The sequence below is a fragment of the Embiotoca jacksoni genome, unplaced genomic scaffold (genome assembly GCF_022577435.1).
Source record: "Embiotoca jacksoni isolate LCO1_2020_lvr unplaced genomic scaffold, fEmbJac1.0.p SCAF_11, whole genome shotgun sequence".
Taxonomy (NCBI): Eukaryota; Metazoa; Chordata; class Actinopteri; family Embiotocidae; genus Embiotoca; species Embiotoca jacksoni.
The window spans coordinates 13,831,585-13,850,298 of record NW_027185241.1 but is presented as its reverse complement, the minus strand read 5'-3'; the positions used below and the strand labels follow the sequence as shown (position 1 = coordinate 13,850,298).

The following is an 18,714-nucleotide window of genomic DNA, read 5'->3' as shown; positions in this document are numbered from 1 at the left end:
AGGGTTGCCTTTTACACTTCAACTATCTCCAGAAACATCTTATAAAAAGACAAGTTATGGAAATGAGAAGCTATGTTTGGAATTTCATATAAACGAGATGGTGGGTTATTTGGTAATAAAGCTGGAGAATTATTTAGAATAATCACATCTGGGAATTAATGCTCAACATTATGTACAGGTTTTGGAGCAACATATGCTGTTATCCAAACAATGTATTTTTTCAGAGAAGGCTTTGCTTATTTCAGAAAAACAAGGCCAAACCGCGGAAGAGTCTGGTAGCTAAACTGGCCTGTCTGGAGTACAGATCTGTCACCCGTTGGTTCCATCAAATTCAAAATAAGCATGTATTTTTCGTAAATCAATCACATTTCTCAGTTTCAACATTTTACATGTTGTTTTTAGTCTATCTGCAATAAAATATTGATTTGTGTGTTTTGCAAATCATTGCATTCTAGTTTTTTTTTACATTTTACATAGCGTCCCAACTTTTTTGGAAACCGAATTATATCTGCATTGTATGTTGACATATATAAGTGCTTCAGTAGGAATGTCCCTAAACACATTGAAAAGAACTTACTGTTAAAATGACTTTATTTGACAACAGGTTATTCAGATCAACTTTGAAGAGTTCGACCTGGAAATTGGGTATGATTCGCTAACCATCGGCGATGGAGGGGAAGTTGGTGACTCCAAAACAATAATTCAAGTGTAAGTACTGCATAAAATACTTAATTGGGTATGTTACATGTATGATAATATTGCAGTCAGATCTGCCCTCATCACTTTCACACAGTGCTTAAACCCTTCATCGCCAGGTAAATTGTAAGAAATGGTGTCTGATGAGACATTTCCACGCTGACTGAATGGATGTATACTGGACTTGCTGTATGAACAGAGCTTTCACACCAGAGACTTCTGCCAGCTAAGCGGAAACTTCAGGTTTAGCCGTATGCTAACTTGCTAATAAAATATTTCAATGATGCAACTCCTCTTGACTTTCCAAACGTTATTGGAAGGAATGGATCAAATTCTCATAGTGAAACGAGTAAATTTGCAGGAGTTGTGATTCCTATTGTTTCATTTATCCACAATTTATCCACTGTACAACCACAACTGAGCAGGCAGATGGAGCATTGTTGTAACTATTTTCACCAGCAGATGGGAGAGACAAAAGTTCTGCACTTTAGTTAAAAAAATAAAATAAAATAAAATTGCATGCCTTTAGTATGACTTACGTTGTTGAAATATAATTTGTTATACCCTATAGAAGTTGTTATTTTTGTTTATGCAACACTGCAAATTGTGTAACATCTTTATTTTAAACTCTTATTTTTCAGATCTAAGATTAAGTTTCTTCATAACATTCATAATTGTGTGATGAGATGGTGTATGAAAAGTGTGTTTTGATACCAGAGTGTCTTATTGTCTTATCTGCAGCCTGACGGGGAGCTTTGTCCCAGACCTGATTGTCAGCATGTCCCATCAGATGTGGCTTCATCTCCAGTCTGATGAGAGTGTCGGCTCAATTGGCTTCAAGATCAACTATAAAGGTAACCCGACTGTAGTGCTGATACCATCTCTCCCTGTCTGTATTCATGTCTGTCTCTGACTGTCTTTCAGTGAAGCAACAAATCTATTTCCCTGTCTGGCTTTCTGTCTATCTGTCTGCCTGTCTGTCACTCTCTTCTCTATCGCTTAAAAATATACTTCCTCAACCCAACTCTTCAACTGGACTTTTACAGATAATGTTCAGGAAAAAAAAGTATCTTAAAGTACTTGGCTTGACTTAATCTTTTACTTTTCCACATTTCCTCTCTCCCCCATTTCCATCCATCCTCCCTCCTCTGCTCCCCTCCCCCACAGAAATCGACAAAGAGAGTTGCGGTGACCCTGGTACACCTCTGTATGGCTACCAGGAGGGCAGTGGTTTTTTAAACGGAGATGTTCTGCGATTTGAATGCCAGTTTGGATTTGAGCTCATCGGGGAGAGGATGATAACCTGCCAGAATAACAATCAGTGGTCAGCAAATATCCCCATCTGCATATGTGAGTCCAACACATTCGGAGTTTTTTTGACGACAGCAAGTGAAGCAATCACTTATGCACTTGGAAAGTTCACAGTGACACTAAGCTATTGGATGATTAATTGCCATGTCGTTAATTGAACATGCAGTCCATTATTTGTAAACAGCCAGCATTACACATAAAGTAAAATGGGAAATTGATAGCATATATTTGCTATTTAGTGTTGGTTTGAAAATGTTATGCTATACAAATACTTTAGAGAAAGAAACCTGCATTACACTGTACATTGTCCTCGGTCAGGACAACCTCAATTCCTCCTTTTAGTTTCAATATACCTAACCCATATCCATAACAAAAAACTAGACTTCTGTTTATCCAAGTTAACAGCATCCATTGGGACCATGTGCAGTATTCCTGAGCCATATATTGCTATATGTCTGTATTTTTGTGCGCTAACTCCTCGGCTCCATCTCCCTTACAGTTTCATGTTTCTCCAGCTACTAAACGCCCATGGGAGCAGTGGTGTCTCCTGATTGCTGAGCTACTTATACAGCACTGACATTGTTCTATGTGGATCTTTGTGCCTGATCCTGTTCTGGCAGAATCCACAGTGTAGACCGGCATGTGGCCTGTGAAACAAATTGCCTTGCACAGGATATTTTAAGTCTTTTTAATCATTGCTGATATATATATTTTTCCCTTCTATCACACAGTCCCCTGTTTCTCCAATTTCACTGCACCCATGGGGACGGTGTTGTCTCCCGACTACCCAGAAGGCTACGGGAACAACCTCAACTGCGTGTGGCTGATTATCTCTGAGCCTGGCTCCAGGATCCATCTGGCCTTCAATGACTTTGACTTGGAGCCTCCCTATGACTTTCTCACTATCAAAGACGGGGATCAGACAGGAGCCACAATACTTGGACGTTTCTCAGGGGCCGAAGTTCCTTCCCACCTGACGTCCAACAGCAACGTTCTGCAGCTGGAGTTTCAGGCCGATCACTCGATGTCTGGGCGAGGGTTTAACATCACCTATAGCAGTAAGCGACTGTTTGTTCAAACAATCATAACATTGTAAATCTATTACAGGCAAATAAATGCATCCAACCTGTTCCTTTTATGGTCAGGCATTAGTGTGATGATTATCTCAAAGCAAATATCAAGACGGACTCCTCAACCTCTTAAATTAGTTCACCTTTAGAAACAATCAGAGAAACAGGGAATTGTAGTAAAGTCTAAATTAGTTTTATATTCTGTTAATAATAAGGAGAAAAGAAGCTCAGCAGCACCTGTAATTTATGTGACTGTCCGTATTGAATTAAATCGTTTGATTTCTTGGTGCCTTTAAAAACACTTGAGGACACCCCACAACACATCAAAGCAATATACCATAAATATTTAGACAAGAGCATAAGTTAAAATCAAAGTGGATGTGACATGACTGGATTACAGTTGAATGAGTATGCTAATCTGAACAAAATGTGTTTTGACACACGTTTAAGCTTAAAGGGGAGAGGCTTCTGTGCTGCAGCCAAAGTAAAGCTAATGGTGCCTTAACAAACAAAAAGCACCATTTAGGACTGTGAATATAGGCCTTAACTCTCATGCCCTATTGACTATTACAATGCCATTGTAATTATTTTTCCTGGCGAAAGCACAAGCTCTAAAGACAGAGGCTTTTGTCACCCTCAGGTGTACAGAGCAGACCTCCACAGGTTTTTTCTTCTCTCTTACAGACAGCTACATCCATTTCCCTTATCTCCCTACAACTCAAACACCCCATTTCTCATTCACACAAGAGCGTTTGTCACTAGATCTTGTTCTCTTTCTTTTCATTACAAGCTTTTGGGCGTAATGAGTGCCCCGACCCTGGCATCCCATTGAACGCTCGGCGCTTTGGGGACAATTTCCAACTGGGGAGCTCCATCTCTGTGGTTTGTGAGGAGGGCTTCATCAAGACGCAGGGGGCTGACACCATCACATGCCATCTGGAAGACGGCAAGGTGATGTGGAGCGGACTCATTCCCAAATGTGAAGGTACTGAAATGGAAGAGCAGAATATTGGGTTTGGATGTTGGATAGAAATATAAACTATTGAGTTGGGATGGGAAAGAAAGAACGGAGGCAACTTTGATAAAATGTGAGTGGGTTATGTTGAACACGCAGCTCAATCCACCCAAACCAGCCAGCTGCATTTATTTCCAGGTATCTGTGTAACTCAGCACTTTGATGACTCATCCTATATGTATTTTTTTTTCAATATTTTTCATGTGGGTACAAAGAGATTACTGAGTGGTATCATCTTTGAAAAAGCAACTTTTATTCCTCCTCTCCTCTCCTCTCCTCTCCTCTCCTCTCCTCTCCTCTCCTCTCCTCTCCTCTCCTCTCCTCTCCTCTCCTCTCCTCTCTCCTCTCCTCTCCTCTCTCCTCTCTTTACCTTCATCTTCATCTTCCCCATCCCTCCAGCTCCCTGTGGGGGGCACTACTCAGGGCCGTCTGGTGTCATCCTCTCCCCGGGATGGCCTGGCTACTACAAAGACTCCCTGAGTTGTGAGTGGGTCATTGAGGCCGAGCTGGGACGTTCCATCAAGATTAGCTTTGACAGGTCTGTATGACAGCACTAAAACAACTCAGCCGTGAAAACAAAGACATAGACTAACACAGAAACAGACAAGATGAGACACATACTGTACTGCATGTGAGTACTCGTATACTTATACTCACGCAGACTCAGATCTTCTCATACATAAATACAAACAAACTGTTCATGTGCACAAACACAAATAGCGTACCCTTATCTGCGGAAGCCTCATAGTTAGAAATAGAAAGTCAGAGGAGGTAGACCACAAACCTGGACCTAGTTCCAAAAATTTTGAAAGCCTCAAGTAATTCTTTATTTTGCTTACTACATTTTCTCACTTCCTCAGAGAACTGCAATTGCAAGAAAAAACGAAAGCCTTGCTTTTAGATCTTTTATTTCTTTGGAGCTGAAAAGCGAAACCATATGATCATATTTTATAATTGTGGTTTTTTCAGTGCTGACACACTCCTTTGTAATAAAAAAAAAAATAGCTATTTAACCAATTATTTGTTGTGATATGAACTTCAATATTTTTGCTCTGGCTTAAAATGAGCCCAGGTTTTCTTATGCCTACTTTATGTAATTAATGATCACACCATACTTTTGGTAATGTGCACATTCTCTTATATTTATAACAAAGAAGCACAGATTTTTCAATAATATTGATAGTTCTCTGTTGATGGCAGTTGTTTGACCCATACTAAATCACATTTCCGAGAAACTCATTGATCTTATACTATTGAAATAATTGTTGAATTAATTATTTCTTCTCATCTATCTCAACAAAATTTGGATGTTTTCTCTGTCAAAGCAGAAGTATTGTTTTGAATACAAATAATTGTTGATTCTGCAAACTAATCTCTCTTCTCTTTTACTTTTAAGGTTTCAAACTGAGCTCAGCTATGACTTCCTGGAAGTGCATGACGGTCCCAATCTGCTCTCTCCTCTGATTGGCTCCTTTAATGGAACCCAGGTCCCTCAGTTCCTGTTTAGTAGCAGTAATTTCCTGTATCTGCTTTTTACTACCGACAACAGTCGATCAAACAGTGGCTTCAAGATCTTCTACGAAGGTAAGAGTCTGCTACTGTTGCCTGTATTCACAGCAAAACAAACTAAATCAGCTATTTTTGTATGCACTATTAGTTTTGGAATGATTTATCTTTGATAAAAATGTATTTAACATTCAAAATAGATGTTCAAGGTCCTACACTTTACACACTCTGGTGTATGACATTAGCTTGAGTTTGCAACAACACAAACTTACAGAAGTTCAAACTGCACAGTTTCTAAACATGCTATGTGTATTTGTCCATGGATTGCATGTTTTGACATGTTCACAGTACGTATACAGGCCCGCTTTCTTATAAACATAAAAAAAAGGAAATCTTTTTATATGCTACATGGGACCTTTACATTTTCCATTGGATTTAAAAGCATCCTGAATCAATTTTGAAACCCACATGTCAAATAAAACAAAGATAGTGAATTTGACATGTCAACAAACACAAAAAGTCAAGCATGCCGTGGTTATGGGCTCAGACAATTTCAGCTGGTCAATTTCTTGCAATCCTGCCGACCTTGGCTGTCTATGTAGATTTTGTATATGTTGTTTACATTGGTTGTTGAATTGTTATTGCATGTCTATGTATTTTTTTTGTGTCAATGACATGCTGATCTGACATTTTCCCCCAAGTCCACAACATTCATTGCCTGCTGTTTGTTGTACTCTTGTTAGGATTGTGTTATTTCATCGTCTTGTATCTATGTCTTGTTAAAAAAAACAATAGGCCTCTGGGGACAAGTAAAGTTAAAAGTTTAAATTGATAACAGCTTGCCTTAATGAACTTTGGTTCTCAGGCTGAAACTAAATTTATTCAGTTTAGATAGTGGGATAAAAGGGCAAGTACATCATTTCAACCATGGCTTATTTTGGGAGGGGAGGAAAATCAAGGTCAAAACCGATGTTCATAAATATCATAAATTGCCACTACCATTTGTCTGTGCAGCAAACATCCATCTAGAATCATGTCACAGTCCCTTTTCTACAGGGTAAAGGAGCTGAACATCATTTGGTGACTATTGGCTCTCAGAAAGGAGCTTTGTAGTGATCAATACAAATTATTCAGCTGGTATTAGATAGTCTAGAGTGGCAGGTCAAACACTTGTGTTATAAACTGGAAATGTAAACAAATGCTGATATTTTTGTCAACAAAAGACTTGATCAGAAACGTGTGTCTGGAGCTGTGATCGCAGATGACAACATGGCTATGGGGGAAGGGACCTATTCGCTGTTTGGTTATCCAAAAATACTCTGGCACTTTACTGCCTGTCGTCAGGTGCAACAGTAGCTCGAGGTTTTAAAGATGCAAGTCTGTTAGAGTACGGTTGACTTCAAATGCTCAGACTGCCTAAGAAATTCTAAGCAGTTGAAGAAAACCATTAGCTCTCAAAGGTTTCTTTTCTTTCCACATCATTATGCATGAAAGGGTAGTCTTTGAAAAATCTAATATAAAAATATTCTGGACATATTATGATCCATTTTCACAATTGTTTGCACCAGCACCATTACCCTTGTCACTCCAATTTGATTCATAAGACAGAGTTTGTTATTATGTCTGTATTATTGACTGAAAGCAGGCCACAAGTGCTTTTGTCTGATTATGTTTCACTCTCAAGTGCATTTCTCTTTTATTGATGAGCTTATCAAAAGGCAATAAGAGTGAGATCATATTAGTTCCTTCCATTGCCTTTTGGGACATATCTTATTGTTGAAATACTTTGGGGAAACCTAACCTACTTCATTTGTAAAATTGGTTGTACAAACTAAGGGTGAATTATGCAGTGAATAAACTGAGGCAGAGAAACACAGCATCTTCCCCTTTGTGTATAGGACAGTTAGATCTATTCAGTTACAAACATATACTACAGAAGGTTATCAAATCATGTAGCCCCGGAAATTCGATGCACAGTCCAGGACTGTATAGGGTTAGGGATGAATTAAAACTATTTTCTAACAAATCCACGCACCCTCGAGGCCAGTACCAGTAGTGATCAATGAGTGCTCTACTTTTTTTTTTTTTTTATCATGTAAAGGCAAAATTCATAGGTTTCCTTACTAAAAATATCAAGTTATTACTGAAGTAGAGCAAAATAAGTTTTTTCTACAGAAGTACAAATGACTCTCCTTGTTATCACACAGGAATAATCAGTCTGGGGTGTTATACAGATTAGAATGGTTAATGACAATAATCTAATCATTTATAAACCTAATTCTGTAACTGTGGTACACTTTCATTTTTCTACCTAATGTTATGCCATATAATTGTAGCGCCTGCAGGCCATGCAGTAGCGCTACCCTTCCATTAAGTGATTAGAATTTATTATAATGAGGTATTGAACCCTTTCAGATCATACAACATTTTGGGACTTGCTGAGAGTGTGTGCATCTGGTCCTTGTTGATTCTGCAATGGGTGTCATTTTACATAATCCGCTGTACCTTTGAAACACACTTCATGGTCAGCTCACTGTCCCACCAAACAAAATGAGCAGCATACTATTTGCCTACATGTCTGCAAATACCTGTGACTGGTTAGTCAACTGAGACTACTACAACACTAGATATTGAACTGGAACCAGGATACCTCCGAATGAAGATGATGATACCCGCAGCTTGGTTAATACATATTCTGAATTAGTACACAAAATATAGCCTGTATGGCCACAGTTAAAGTAGCTCAAGCCATTTCTGTCATCTGCGACTGATCATGTGCTTTATTTAAAGACAAACTAACTTGCCTGTAACTCCATAAAATGTATGCTTATCTGTTTAATTGCCTTTAATATGGCAGAAGTAAGTGCTAAAATACAGGTTCTGAAATTGCTTCTTTAGCCTACCCACCAATGACCTGACAACTGTTGCCAGTCAGTACCTAAAATCAGCATATTTTAGTGCATCAAAAGCAATTCTACTTGGAAGATATCCAAACGGCAGCCCTGGAAATCACAGGGAAAAACGGGGGCACCTCTTTGCAGCTTGCATCACTGGAAATTAAGAGGGAGCTGGCACTACTAGGAAACCAGCTTACTTAAGGAGAAAAACCTGAAGAAAAAAACATTTTATGAAAACTGTGACTGGTGGTCCAACACTTGTCTAGAACAGGAGGAAGTACTGTATATCTGTACAGTTTCACCAAGGCCATAGCCCCAATTCTCTCTCCCCATGCAACTACTGCCCTGTGCTCCTATGCAGCACTTACTGTATTTAAAATCTACTTTTGACCTTCTTTCATTGAGTGACTTGTTGATTTAAAAAAAAAAAAAAAAAAAATGAAACCTTGTGCTCTTAAAAAAAACAACAACAACGAAACCGACAAATCTATCAAGATTATTCACAAAGAAACTGTCAAACATTGCAGTCTGTGCAGTTGTACATTTTTCTACCAACTCTGTACTGCATTGTGCTGTTTGAAAGCTTTTGTCATTTTTTCAGTTTGGAGTAAGAATGAGCAAAGATTCTTTTTTTTTTTTTTTTTTAAGTTAAAAGTCAAAGGAAATCTCAGGAAGCTTTGCTTTCTATATTATGTATGCGACCTGAGACCACCTTTTGTTGAGATGCTTGTACCAACATCAAAAGTTCCATCAGCACTTAGTTTTAGATGAATGCGACCTAGAAACGTAAGTGAAAGCAGAAATAGAATTTGCGCTTTGTGTTTCATGAATGCTGTATGACATCAACATACCTCTGTAGCCAAAAAGTCATGTTTATAAGCAGAGTAGACCACCCAGACTGTATTAATAGTTCAACAAAATCTAATATACTGCGTGTCAGAATGACACAGCAGTCAGTCTAACAGTAATGCTGTACTTAATACATAGTGCACATGTGCACACTACAACATTATCATCAAAAGTCACAGTAACAGACAGCTAGTTCATAGATAAACACAAAACTAATAACAAAATCAAGCTGGTGAACTTGTGTGTCGCAGTCCTATAAACATGAAATGCAGCAGTAGTTCATTTAATTGCCAGTATAAAAATGAACATGTGTTTCAAACATATTTAAGAATAATATTTGACTTTAATTCCTCTAGTTGTCACATTGGACACGTACTCCTGTATGGATCCTGGCATCCCAGTGAATGGTGCACGGTTGAGCCATGACCTGTCAATCGGCTCCACGGTGTCCTTCCAGTGCGACCCCGGCTACAGACTGAGTCACGAAGAACAACTAGTTTGTGAGAAGAACCACTTTTGGAGCCACCCACTGCCCACTTGTGATGGTATGTACACAGAAACTGGAAAAGGATCATAAAATACAAGAACTGACCCTTGTGTCTATTAAGTATTTTTGCATGAATGTTAAGAGTTTTTAAAGGAGATGTAATAATTGGCGATAACTTGAAACACTGCTTGAATTTGTGACAGCACCAGATAAGCTTAGGATAGATTAGGATACAAGCATCATTTTGAGAGAATGAAGAGCATTTTTACACATACAGTATGTATACATGGTCAATCGTTTGCCCCAAATACTTGCGGGATGCTGCAACTAGAAACTGAAATGCACTTTCTCAATTGGTAACTGGGTTCTTCAGATTCTTATCCACCCTGAAAAATAGCTTGGTCTCGTTGGCAAGAGGTAACAACACAAGCATAGCTGAGTGTATGTGGATCGCCCACAGCAGGTTTGACTAACCAAACAGAAGCTTGATGCTTGTCGAAGTGCTTTTTATTCAGCAAATAGACTCACTGCTTGCGAGAACAACTTACTGTGGTGTTATGAATCATGTAATACTGAAGACAGATTATGCTCCACTTCAAAGCATGAAGCTCAGCATATTCCTGATAATTCTGAAATCTCACATAATTTCTCATTCTCTGGGCTGTGTTAGTACAATTTAGCTTTTTGTTCTGTTTTAGAAGCACACTAAAGGACAATTGTGGCAATTATTGTTGCTGTGCAACCCATAAATGATGTGCCTTAGTCACAGATCACTCAACTGAAACAAAATAACAAATAAAATACATGCAAGGGTTGGTGGGGAGCACCATACCATGCATATGATACAGAGCCGTGTCATACTGCTTCAGCCCAATGGTTATTCTCATTTTATGTCTGGGAGCATTTTCTTGCCTAGGTGTTTGCCAGACTGGTGCCAAATGCCTTGGCTCTCTGCCTATGGAGCCTCTAAAGTAGATCGTTTGCCAAGGATCCTCATCCACTTTTAATGACTTTATGTAATTTTGGCTCATTAATAAAATATTTGATATAATTTTGTTGGTGGGTAAGGATTCAGTCCTTGATGTGTTCTGCTTGCTGGAGGGCCCAAGGGTGGAAGGAGAGGATAAGAGTGGGGTGGGTGTGTACAGCTGTGGAGCCCCAGGCATTCCATTGATCCTCCAAAACATCATCTGACATTCATTACTTTGAAAATATGTACATGCACAAGAGTTCTACTTCTAATATTTGTCAACGATAGCTGTTTTGAGCAAGGTATCTTTGCATTTGGTTGTAATGCCACCCTTTGGCTGGTCAGGCCAAAGATCTCACACACACACACACACACACACACACACACACACACACACACACACACACACACACACACACACACACACACACACACACACACACATTAAAAAGAAAGACATGATAATCAAAATCTTGTCAAATTTTATGAATGCTGTATGTAAAATGACCTTTTAGTTGAAACCGAAACCGAGAGCATGAGAACACATTTATAGATTTGAACAATACCCAATTAGACCAGCTAACCTTCAGGCAGATCTGGAATGAACCTTCCAGTCCCCGGCAGCCAATGAGGATAGAGATTTATCTCATTAACTTCCTTTGATGAGATAAGGAGCTTTCTGGGAGTACATTATGTCAATAGTCCCTGACTCATGAGTCATATTTCCGAGGTGACACGAGCGTTGTATCTTCAGACAACATTTCCTATCATCTCATCTTTAACTACTCTGCATGGGGGGTTGCTACTGGATTATCTACCCAACCTGACTCGACAGTCGTTGGATGATAATTATTTCTATTTGGGAGACATTTAAAATGACTTTGATGTCACAATAAAAAATAAATACAAATGCTCTAATCAGTCCCTCCTGCCTTCTTGCGATCACAATAATGAATTGAAATTCAACCAATTCTCGCAATATCTTCGCATTACAGTCAATAGAAGCTCTGCTGAAGGAATTATGGCACAAGTAAGCCTCTCCAAACAAACAGTCCTCATTTACAGTCATTAAGGTTCTTCAACTTCTCCTCTCATCATTAAAACAAACCAAATGCTGGAACTACATCCATGGAAAAAAAGACAAAACTGGAAGTGACAGAATTGTGACGATTGGTTGCCCAATTCTCATGTTAAGACCACATTTCCCATAAACCCTATGCATCAGTCTAATCATTGATAAAATGTTAAATTACATGAGTTTTATTCACCCTTACTGCTTTAGCATACAGTTGAATCAATATTATTTAAAAAGCATTTAAATTACTTTTTTGGAAGTAGCCTATGTGTTCTATATTACACTCGCAGACTGATTTGTTAAGCTATGTCACTTTCATGTCTCTGTAACTTTGGGCTTTAAGTTCAGAAAAAAAAAAAAAAAAGGTGAGAACTAAAATATTTCCAGCTATTTTTGTAATGTGCACAATGCTTATTATCATGGGAAGTAATTGCATCTGACTCTTTGTTTATCAGGTCGTTGTTCTTCGACTTTTAATTATATCCATTTCCTGCAATTTCAATGCAATAAACAAATCTATGCAAAATGCGTCGCAATTTTTGAGAAAAGCTGCTTAAAAATCATGCATTTTTAATCACAACAATCCCCAAAAACTCCTGAAAACCGGCTGATCTGTTGAATATGCTTGTCAGTTCTTGTGTATTGTAAGTAAATTTAATGGATGATCTTGTTTTCTGAGAATGTCTTTCAGTTTAAGCTACCAGGAGAGACGAAAATATGGATAAATAGCTGCATTAATGAATAATTTATTGTCATGTTAGACAGTCGGGCTGGTTTGGAGAGAGGGAGCAAAAAAACTCATTGTGTTGGCAGAATTACAGGTACTCATAAAAATAGCAGAACGGGATGTGATATGACTAAAATGCATTATTCATCTGAATCGCTCCTCTGTCTTCAGGTGAAGGATTTATAGGTTCATTTACAATTTTCACTTTTTTTCTTTTCAGCAACAGTTATCATTCATTATCTTCCCTTTCTATTCAGCATCATGTGGTGGGGATATCAGGGGCCCTGGGGGGATCATCTTATCACCTGGCTACCCGGAGCTGTATCCTAACTCTCTGAACTGTACGTGGACAGTAGAAGTCAGCCATGGAAAAGGTAGGAAAACCCCGCTTTAATTTAAAGGGTTCCATGAATTCACACACTACACCTCAGTAACAGCATGTTTATTTTACCAGTGACACTTAAAATAGTTTTAACAAAGGCCAAAGTCTCAAACTTAAAAGGACACCCCCTCAACAGATTTTGAGAGCATCACAGGGATTTCTTATTATAAAGTGAAAAGTGGTTAAAGCATATATTTCACTAAAGCAAAGATAATTTAAGTGTACTTCTTTCATCATTGGCAGCTGGCCAGAATATGAAAAATTACCTATAAGTCCTTTTCTCAGGTGTGTGTTCCCGTATCGGGGAATTCATTTTAATTTGTAGCTCGTTCTTATCAGTAGTACTTCCACCTATTATGACTTATTTGAACAAATTATGTACAGTTGGTTGGTTTTAACATTCCTCGGTTAGATAGATTTGGACATTTTTAAGAGAATATTGCATTTTATACATTTTTTACGCCGTTCATTTTAATGAACAGCCTTGACGTTTATGTGGCCCACCATCTAAGAGAATTCTGGTATCTAATTTTTGTTCACATATTACTCTTTATTTTATTGGTTAAATTCTGTTATCACTGTCAGTTATGTGATTACCAACCAGTGCTCCAAGATGTTCTTATTCATTATTATCTGAAAAGCACACTGAGCTTATCTCAGTGCCCTTGCTGTATTATTCTTATATTCTACCATGGTGCTTCTTATCCTTTTCCAAAAGGCCCTTTGAAATGTTATACTAAATTCTTTGTACAATTACCAGTTGATTATATTTGTCAAAACCTGCAACTCTATTGTCATTAGACTTTTCTTTGACTTTTCAGCCTCTTCTCTGAATTGTAAAACAACATATACCTACTTTTATTTATTTATTTATTTACACCTCAAAGGTTTCAAGAGCAATGTAATTATTTTCCACATACTTAAACTTGCTAAGAAAAGTTAATAGTTATATTTAATACAAATGTATTGCATGTATCCTTATAGAAACTCCATATATATATAAATTAGTGCAGTACACAATAAATTAGTGCAGTACACAGTAACATCACTTTATCCTTCCTTATGTAACTCACACTTACACCTTAGCGTTGTTTTAAACTGCACTGTGCCATTCATTTTTTTCTGTCTTATGCCTTTGTTATTGTCATAACAATAACACTTTTTATTTCTTACATACGTCCTTTAACATTCAACAATAACTGGAGGCAGAGAACTTAATTGCACCCACAAATGTGAACCGATAACAACAACTTAGAAAACCTTCAAATAATTAACTAGTTGAATTTAACACGGGGCCTCATATGGCACAGCAAATTATTCAAAATGACAAAGGAATTTAGTTTGAGGCAGTTAGTACCAAACCTTGTATTAAAAACATTTAAAAAAATTGGCAAAATTGGGAAGGTAACAACTTTTACATACACTGTGTATACACACACACACACACACACACACACACACACACACACACACACACACACACACACACACACCATGTCTTTTTAATCACGTGTCAATTTCAGTTGCCCACTCTGGGAAATACAATTTAGATGGCCATTGTCCCAAGGCTTCCAGAGTGCTGTGCTGTGCTATGCATATAATAGCACAGGAGAGAAATGAGCACCGTCTGGCTGTCAGACTGGGGGTGAAAAAGTGGGCTCACCTCAAGGCCTCCAGCACAATTATCCACAACCTTCCACTCACGCGACATCCAGCTGCTGGCACTTCTCTTTCCTGGCTACTGGCTCTTAACCTCTTTCTCTTGGGCCACCTGATCAGCTTCTGCCATGTTCACGCTCATGCCACTAACATTTCGGTCCGTGGTTTCAGTTCAATTGTTTTTTGGACCAAGACAATAACTTAATCTGGATAAATTCTTGAAACAAACACCAAGGGACTTTTCCAACATAAGGACATGTCCCTGCCATTCACAGGATTCACCAGAACGTCTCTTCTCCGTCACAATATTGGCCATTGACCAGCTCACACCTCGTTTCCAGGCTTGACAGAGAGGCAGATTCTCACGACTTACAGAGCTGAGCAAAAACAAAATAAATCCATATCATAGACACTTTACAATAGTCTATGTCCTACACAATTCATATATACTTTAGATGGTTTTCATTTATTGATGTCTTACAATTCCATATGCATTGCCTAAAGCTCAGGTGATTCTTTCCATCAGGGGTTTTCTGTTCTACTTGTAAAAATATATACAACACTTTCACTTTATATGTGAAAACCATTCTATCCCCCTTTTGTTCCTTTTTTTTTTTTTTTTTTTTTTTTACCTATGGTTAATCACTAGTAAACAAATTAATCTCCTGGGATGCCAGCTATTTAACTATTCACCAATGTCACGCACCTACAGTACTGTACAATATTGGGAAGTCTCCTCACAGGGATGGCTCATAATTGATTGATTATTTGCCTTTACGCTCTGTAGTATAATTGCTATTTTACAGATCACAATCAATCATTTAATTTGGTGATTTATTTTAGGGCCATTTGGGATTTCCCTTATCAAGTGAGCCAAACATTGTGGAGCACATTATAGAGGCCTATTTGAACAGATTCAACAGATGGCATTGAAATGGCAGCACTGATTGTCCTGAAAAGCAGCCAACTGACCATCATGGATGGGATAAAGATGTTGTTATCGGGTCTGAGTTATAGCGTGATAGAATAGAAGCACACACTCTATACAGTTTCCAGACATGGATCTTTCTTACTTCCATAAATGTTTAATACTATTTTTTGATGTAGAATCTATATAGAATATGGTTGACCGACCTCAACACAAGTTATAGATGTTCTTTGGTGCCATAGATTTATTTTACGAATCTGTACCATTGGCTTGCTGTAGGCCAGTTAGGAGTGTGCTGTCCTCAAGTTGTAGTTTTACAAGGGGAGATTGTCCTGTACAGGAAGAAAGGCCATTCTTATTTCTGGATATGTTTTTAAATGGAAAAGGAAAATGGAAATGTAATAAAAGCTTTAAAAATCCAACATTTTAACTTCTTGACTTTAGGTTTTCTATTCATTTGGCATTTTTCATTTCCTGTTATTTTTTTGTCTAATTTTAAATTGAACTTTTTTTGTTTCCGTATAATAATTTCAGGATTCATTTTAGTATGATGTTTCTGCTGTAAGGATTACACCATTTATTATTTAAAAATATATTGTGTTGAAAGATGTCTTGGGCAAGCTAAACCCAAAACAACAAAATTTACATTCATGATTTTTAATCGTGATAACATTTTCAATTTCATATTTTAGATTCTGTTGGAGGTAATTGTATTCAGCTTTAGTCTGTGCCCTTTGTTTTATTATTTTCAAGGCTCTTTCTGCATCTTTATCAGGGATTCTTTGTATTTTCTCAAAAACCTCTAGCACCAGACTTTCTTATTTTCTCCTTCAAGGTGTCCAGTTCACTTTTCATTCCTTCCACCTGGAGGATCACCACGACTACCTTCTGATAACAGAAAACGGCAGCTTTGCTCAGCCACTGGCGAGACTCACTGGCTCCGAGAGGCCTGCGCCGGTTAATGCCGGTCTGTATGGGAACTTCAAGGCACAGCTACGTTTCATTTCGGACTTCTCCATATCGCTGCAGGGATTCAACATCTCCTTCTCGGGTATGAGGGCATGAAGGCATACTTGGGTTCTGTCTGTAGGAAGAATGGAGAGGGGACTATTGATGACCATATACACAGGATGGGTGGCGAAGGTTTTTACAGGGGAAGGAGGATGATTTGTGTGGAGGAGGCAAAAGGGTGCTGAAAATGTGGTGGGTAGAGCTGTTAAGGAGGAATAGAAAGCGGTGACCGAAAGAGAAAGACAACTCATTTAGGGATGAGATCAAAAGCACAGAGCCTTTTTAAAGCGTGCATAAAGTAACATGTGAGGAGTGATTTGTCGGTCAGAATGGTAGCAGGCTGAAGGCAGGCCGTGCCTCAGGCTGCTGCCGGTCAGAGGAGGATAATTAAGAGACAACAGGGTCATGCAGGTAGAGGGTGTCTGACCGTGATGAGAATGATCATCAAAGCATGCCATGTGGCCCCGTGTCCTGAGGACCGAGGAGACGACGGGGCAGTGGTGTTGTACAGAAATAATGGGCACCCCATACAGAGACCAAGGAATGGAGAATTAGAGGTGGAGAGGGAGGTGGAGAGGGAGGTGGAGAGGGAGAGGGAGAAGATGAGACAGATGGTGATGCTGAGTGAGCTGGGTTGATAGAGAGGGCGGATAGTGAGAGAAGGAGAGCGTTGGACGGAGAGACATAGTAAAGTAGAAAAAGATAGAGAGAGAGAGAGTCTGCTTTATGAGCATTTTGGCTAAATGTTTGCCTGCTGTTCGCTGAAGTGAAGCATAACTTATGCAGCTATGAATATTCATGAAACTTCTGAGTTTGTGTGTGTGTGTCCTTGCATGCTCTGTAATTAGCATCTACAGATTTCCTGATTAGAATTCATTTTTTAACCTTTTATGACCTTCGATGAAAGTCTGCTAATGCTCGGGCCACATCCTACAGTAGAGTGCTGCTGTAATGTTCTGATGTGCTTTAATCAATAGGCCGACGTAGTTCTGCATGCTACCAGATACAGGGTCGTGAGAGAAATGCTGATGGGAGCGAGACTTTATTCTTCTTTCACAACCCAAGTTGCATCTTCTCAAATTATTAGGCCACCAACAGCCCACGTATAAAAATATTGCTCAGAGGGTGGCCTAGTTTTAGAGAGCCCATCCTTTATCTAGACATCCTGGATTCAAGCTTTAGGCACGTGTCCAAACCTGATGAAGTGTCCTTGAGCAAGACAGTTAATCCCCACCAGCTACAATATTGCTTTCTGTGGCTGAGCATGCTCTATTCTTTGAAGGGAGCAAAAATAAAGACGGATTTTGAAAATAATAAGAAACAAATGCAGTAATCTACATTTTCTACACAACATTTATATTTGCTGCAACATATATTTTGGCTGTCTTGTTTGCAGAGTACAATCTAGAACCCTGTCAGGACCCTGGAAAGCCTCGGTTTGGCTGGCACACAGGCTCCAGGTTTGGCATCGGTGACTCACTTGCGTTCTTCTGCAACACGGGCTACCGTCTGCAGGGGGTGAGGGAGATTGTTTGCTTGGGAGGTGGCCGGCACATGTGGAGTGCCCCTCTGCCAAGGTGTGTGGGTACGTGGTCAGCTGCTTTTTATTCTGTTTCCCTTCCTGTTTATGCATGTGTTTTGCATAGTTTAGGCTGTTAGCTAATGTCAGCTTTTAAATGTAGTTGGCACAGATGTAAACTTTGTATTTGACATTTGAGAACGCAGTGGAATTGGATTTACTTAAGTAGGCTGCAATTAATAGCTACAACCTGTGATTAATTGATGTGAGCAGCTATAAAACTATCCATAGAGATCTCTTTTCCACTGAAGGGTGATGAAGAGCAGGTCACGGGAGGGGAGTTCAGGGACAGTAGTACTGCACTGATCCCCCCTCCAGAGGAGCTCAGTAACATTTACATGTTAAGATGTGACTCCAGAGATCTAGTCATTTGTCGAGGCATTGTGTCTTTCAAACTAGCCCCATCACTCCCTGACTTTTCAAGTAGGCAGTGTTGGTGCACAAAACCCCTGTAGAGAAATGCATTGCATGTACTGATCTCCTTCCCATTTAAAATCGGATCGTTTTCTCGGTGCTTGTTGATTCAGAGCAGTTAATTCTGGAAAGTAATCC

The 18,714-nt window shown here is 38.9% G+C and overlaps 1 protein-coding gene across 3 annotated transcripts in view; it reads left to right on the top strand.

Annotated features, from left to right (window-relative positions):
- LOC138194477 (CUB and sushi domain-containing protein 3-like) overlaps positions 1-18,714 on the top strand; it is a 229,342-nt gene that overhangs the window by 72,906 nt on the left and 137,722 nt on the right. For all 3 annotated transcript variants that reach the window (XM_069143245.1, XM_069143246.1, XM_069143244.1), the window contains exons 11-21: positions 605-708; positions 1,438-1,550; positions 1,864-2,046; positions 2,739-3,065; positions 3,868-4,062; positions 4,492-4,630; positions 5,489-5,676; positions 9,701-9,889; positions 12,861-12,977; positions 16,408-16,623; positions 17,980-18,168. In XM_069143245.1, coding sequence (XP_068999346.1) covers positions 605-708; positions 1,438-1,550; positions 1,864-2,046; positions 2,739-3,065; positions 3,868-4,062; positions 4,492-4,630; positions 5,489-5,676; positions 9,701-9,889; positions 12,861-12,977; positions 16,408-16,623; positions 17,980-18,168 — 1,960 coding nt within the window. The remainder of the gene's footprint in view (positions 1-604; positions 709-1,437; positions 1,551-1,863; positions 2,047-2,738; positions 3,066-3,867; positions 4,063-4,491; positions 4,631-5,488; positions 5,677-9,700; positions 9,890-12,860; positions 12,978-16,407; positions 16,624-17,979; positions 18,169-18,714) is intronic.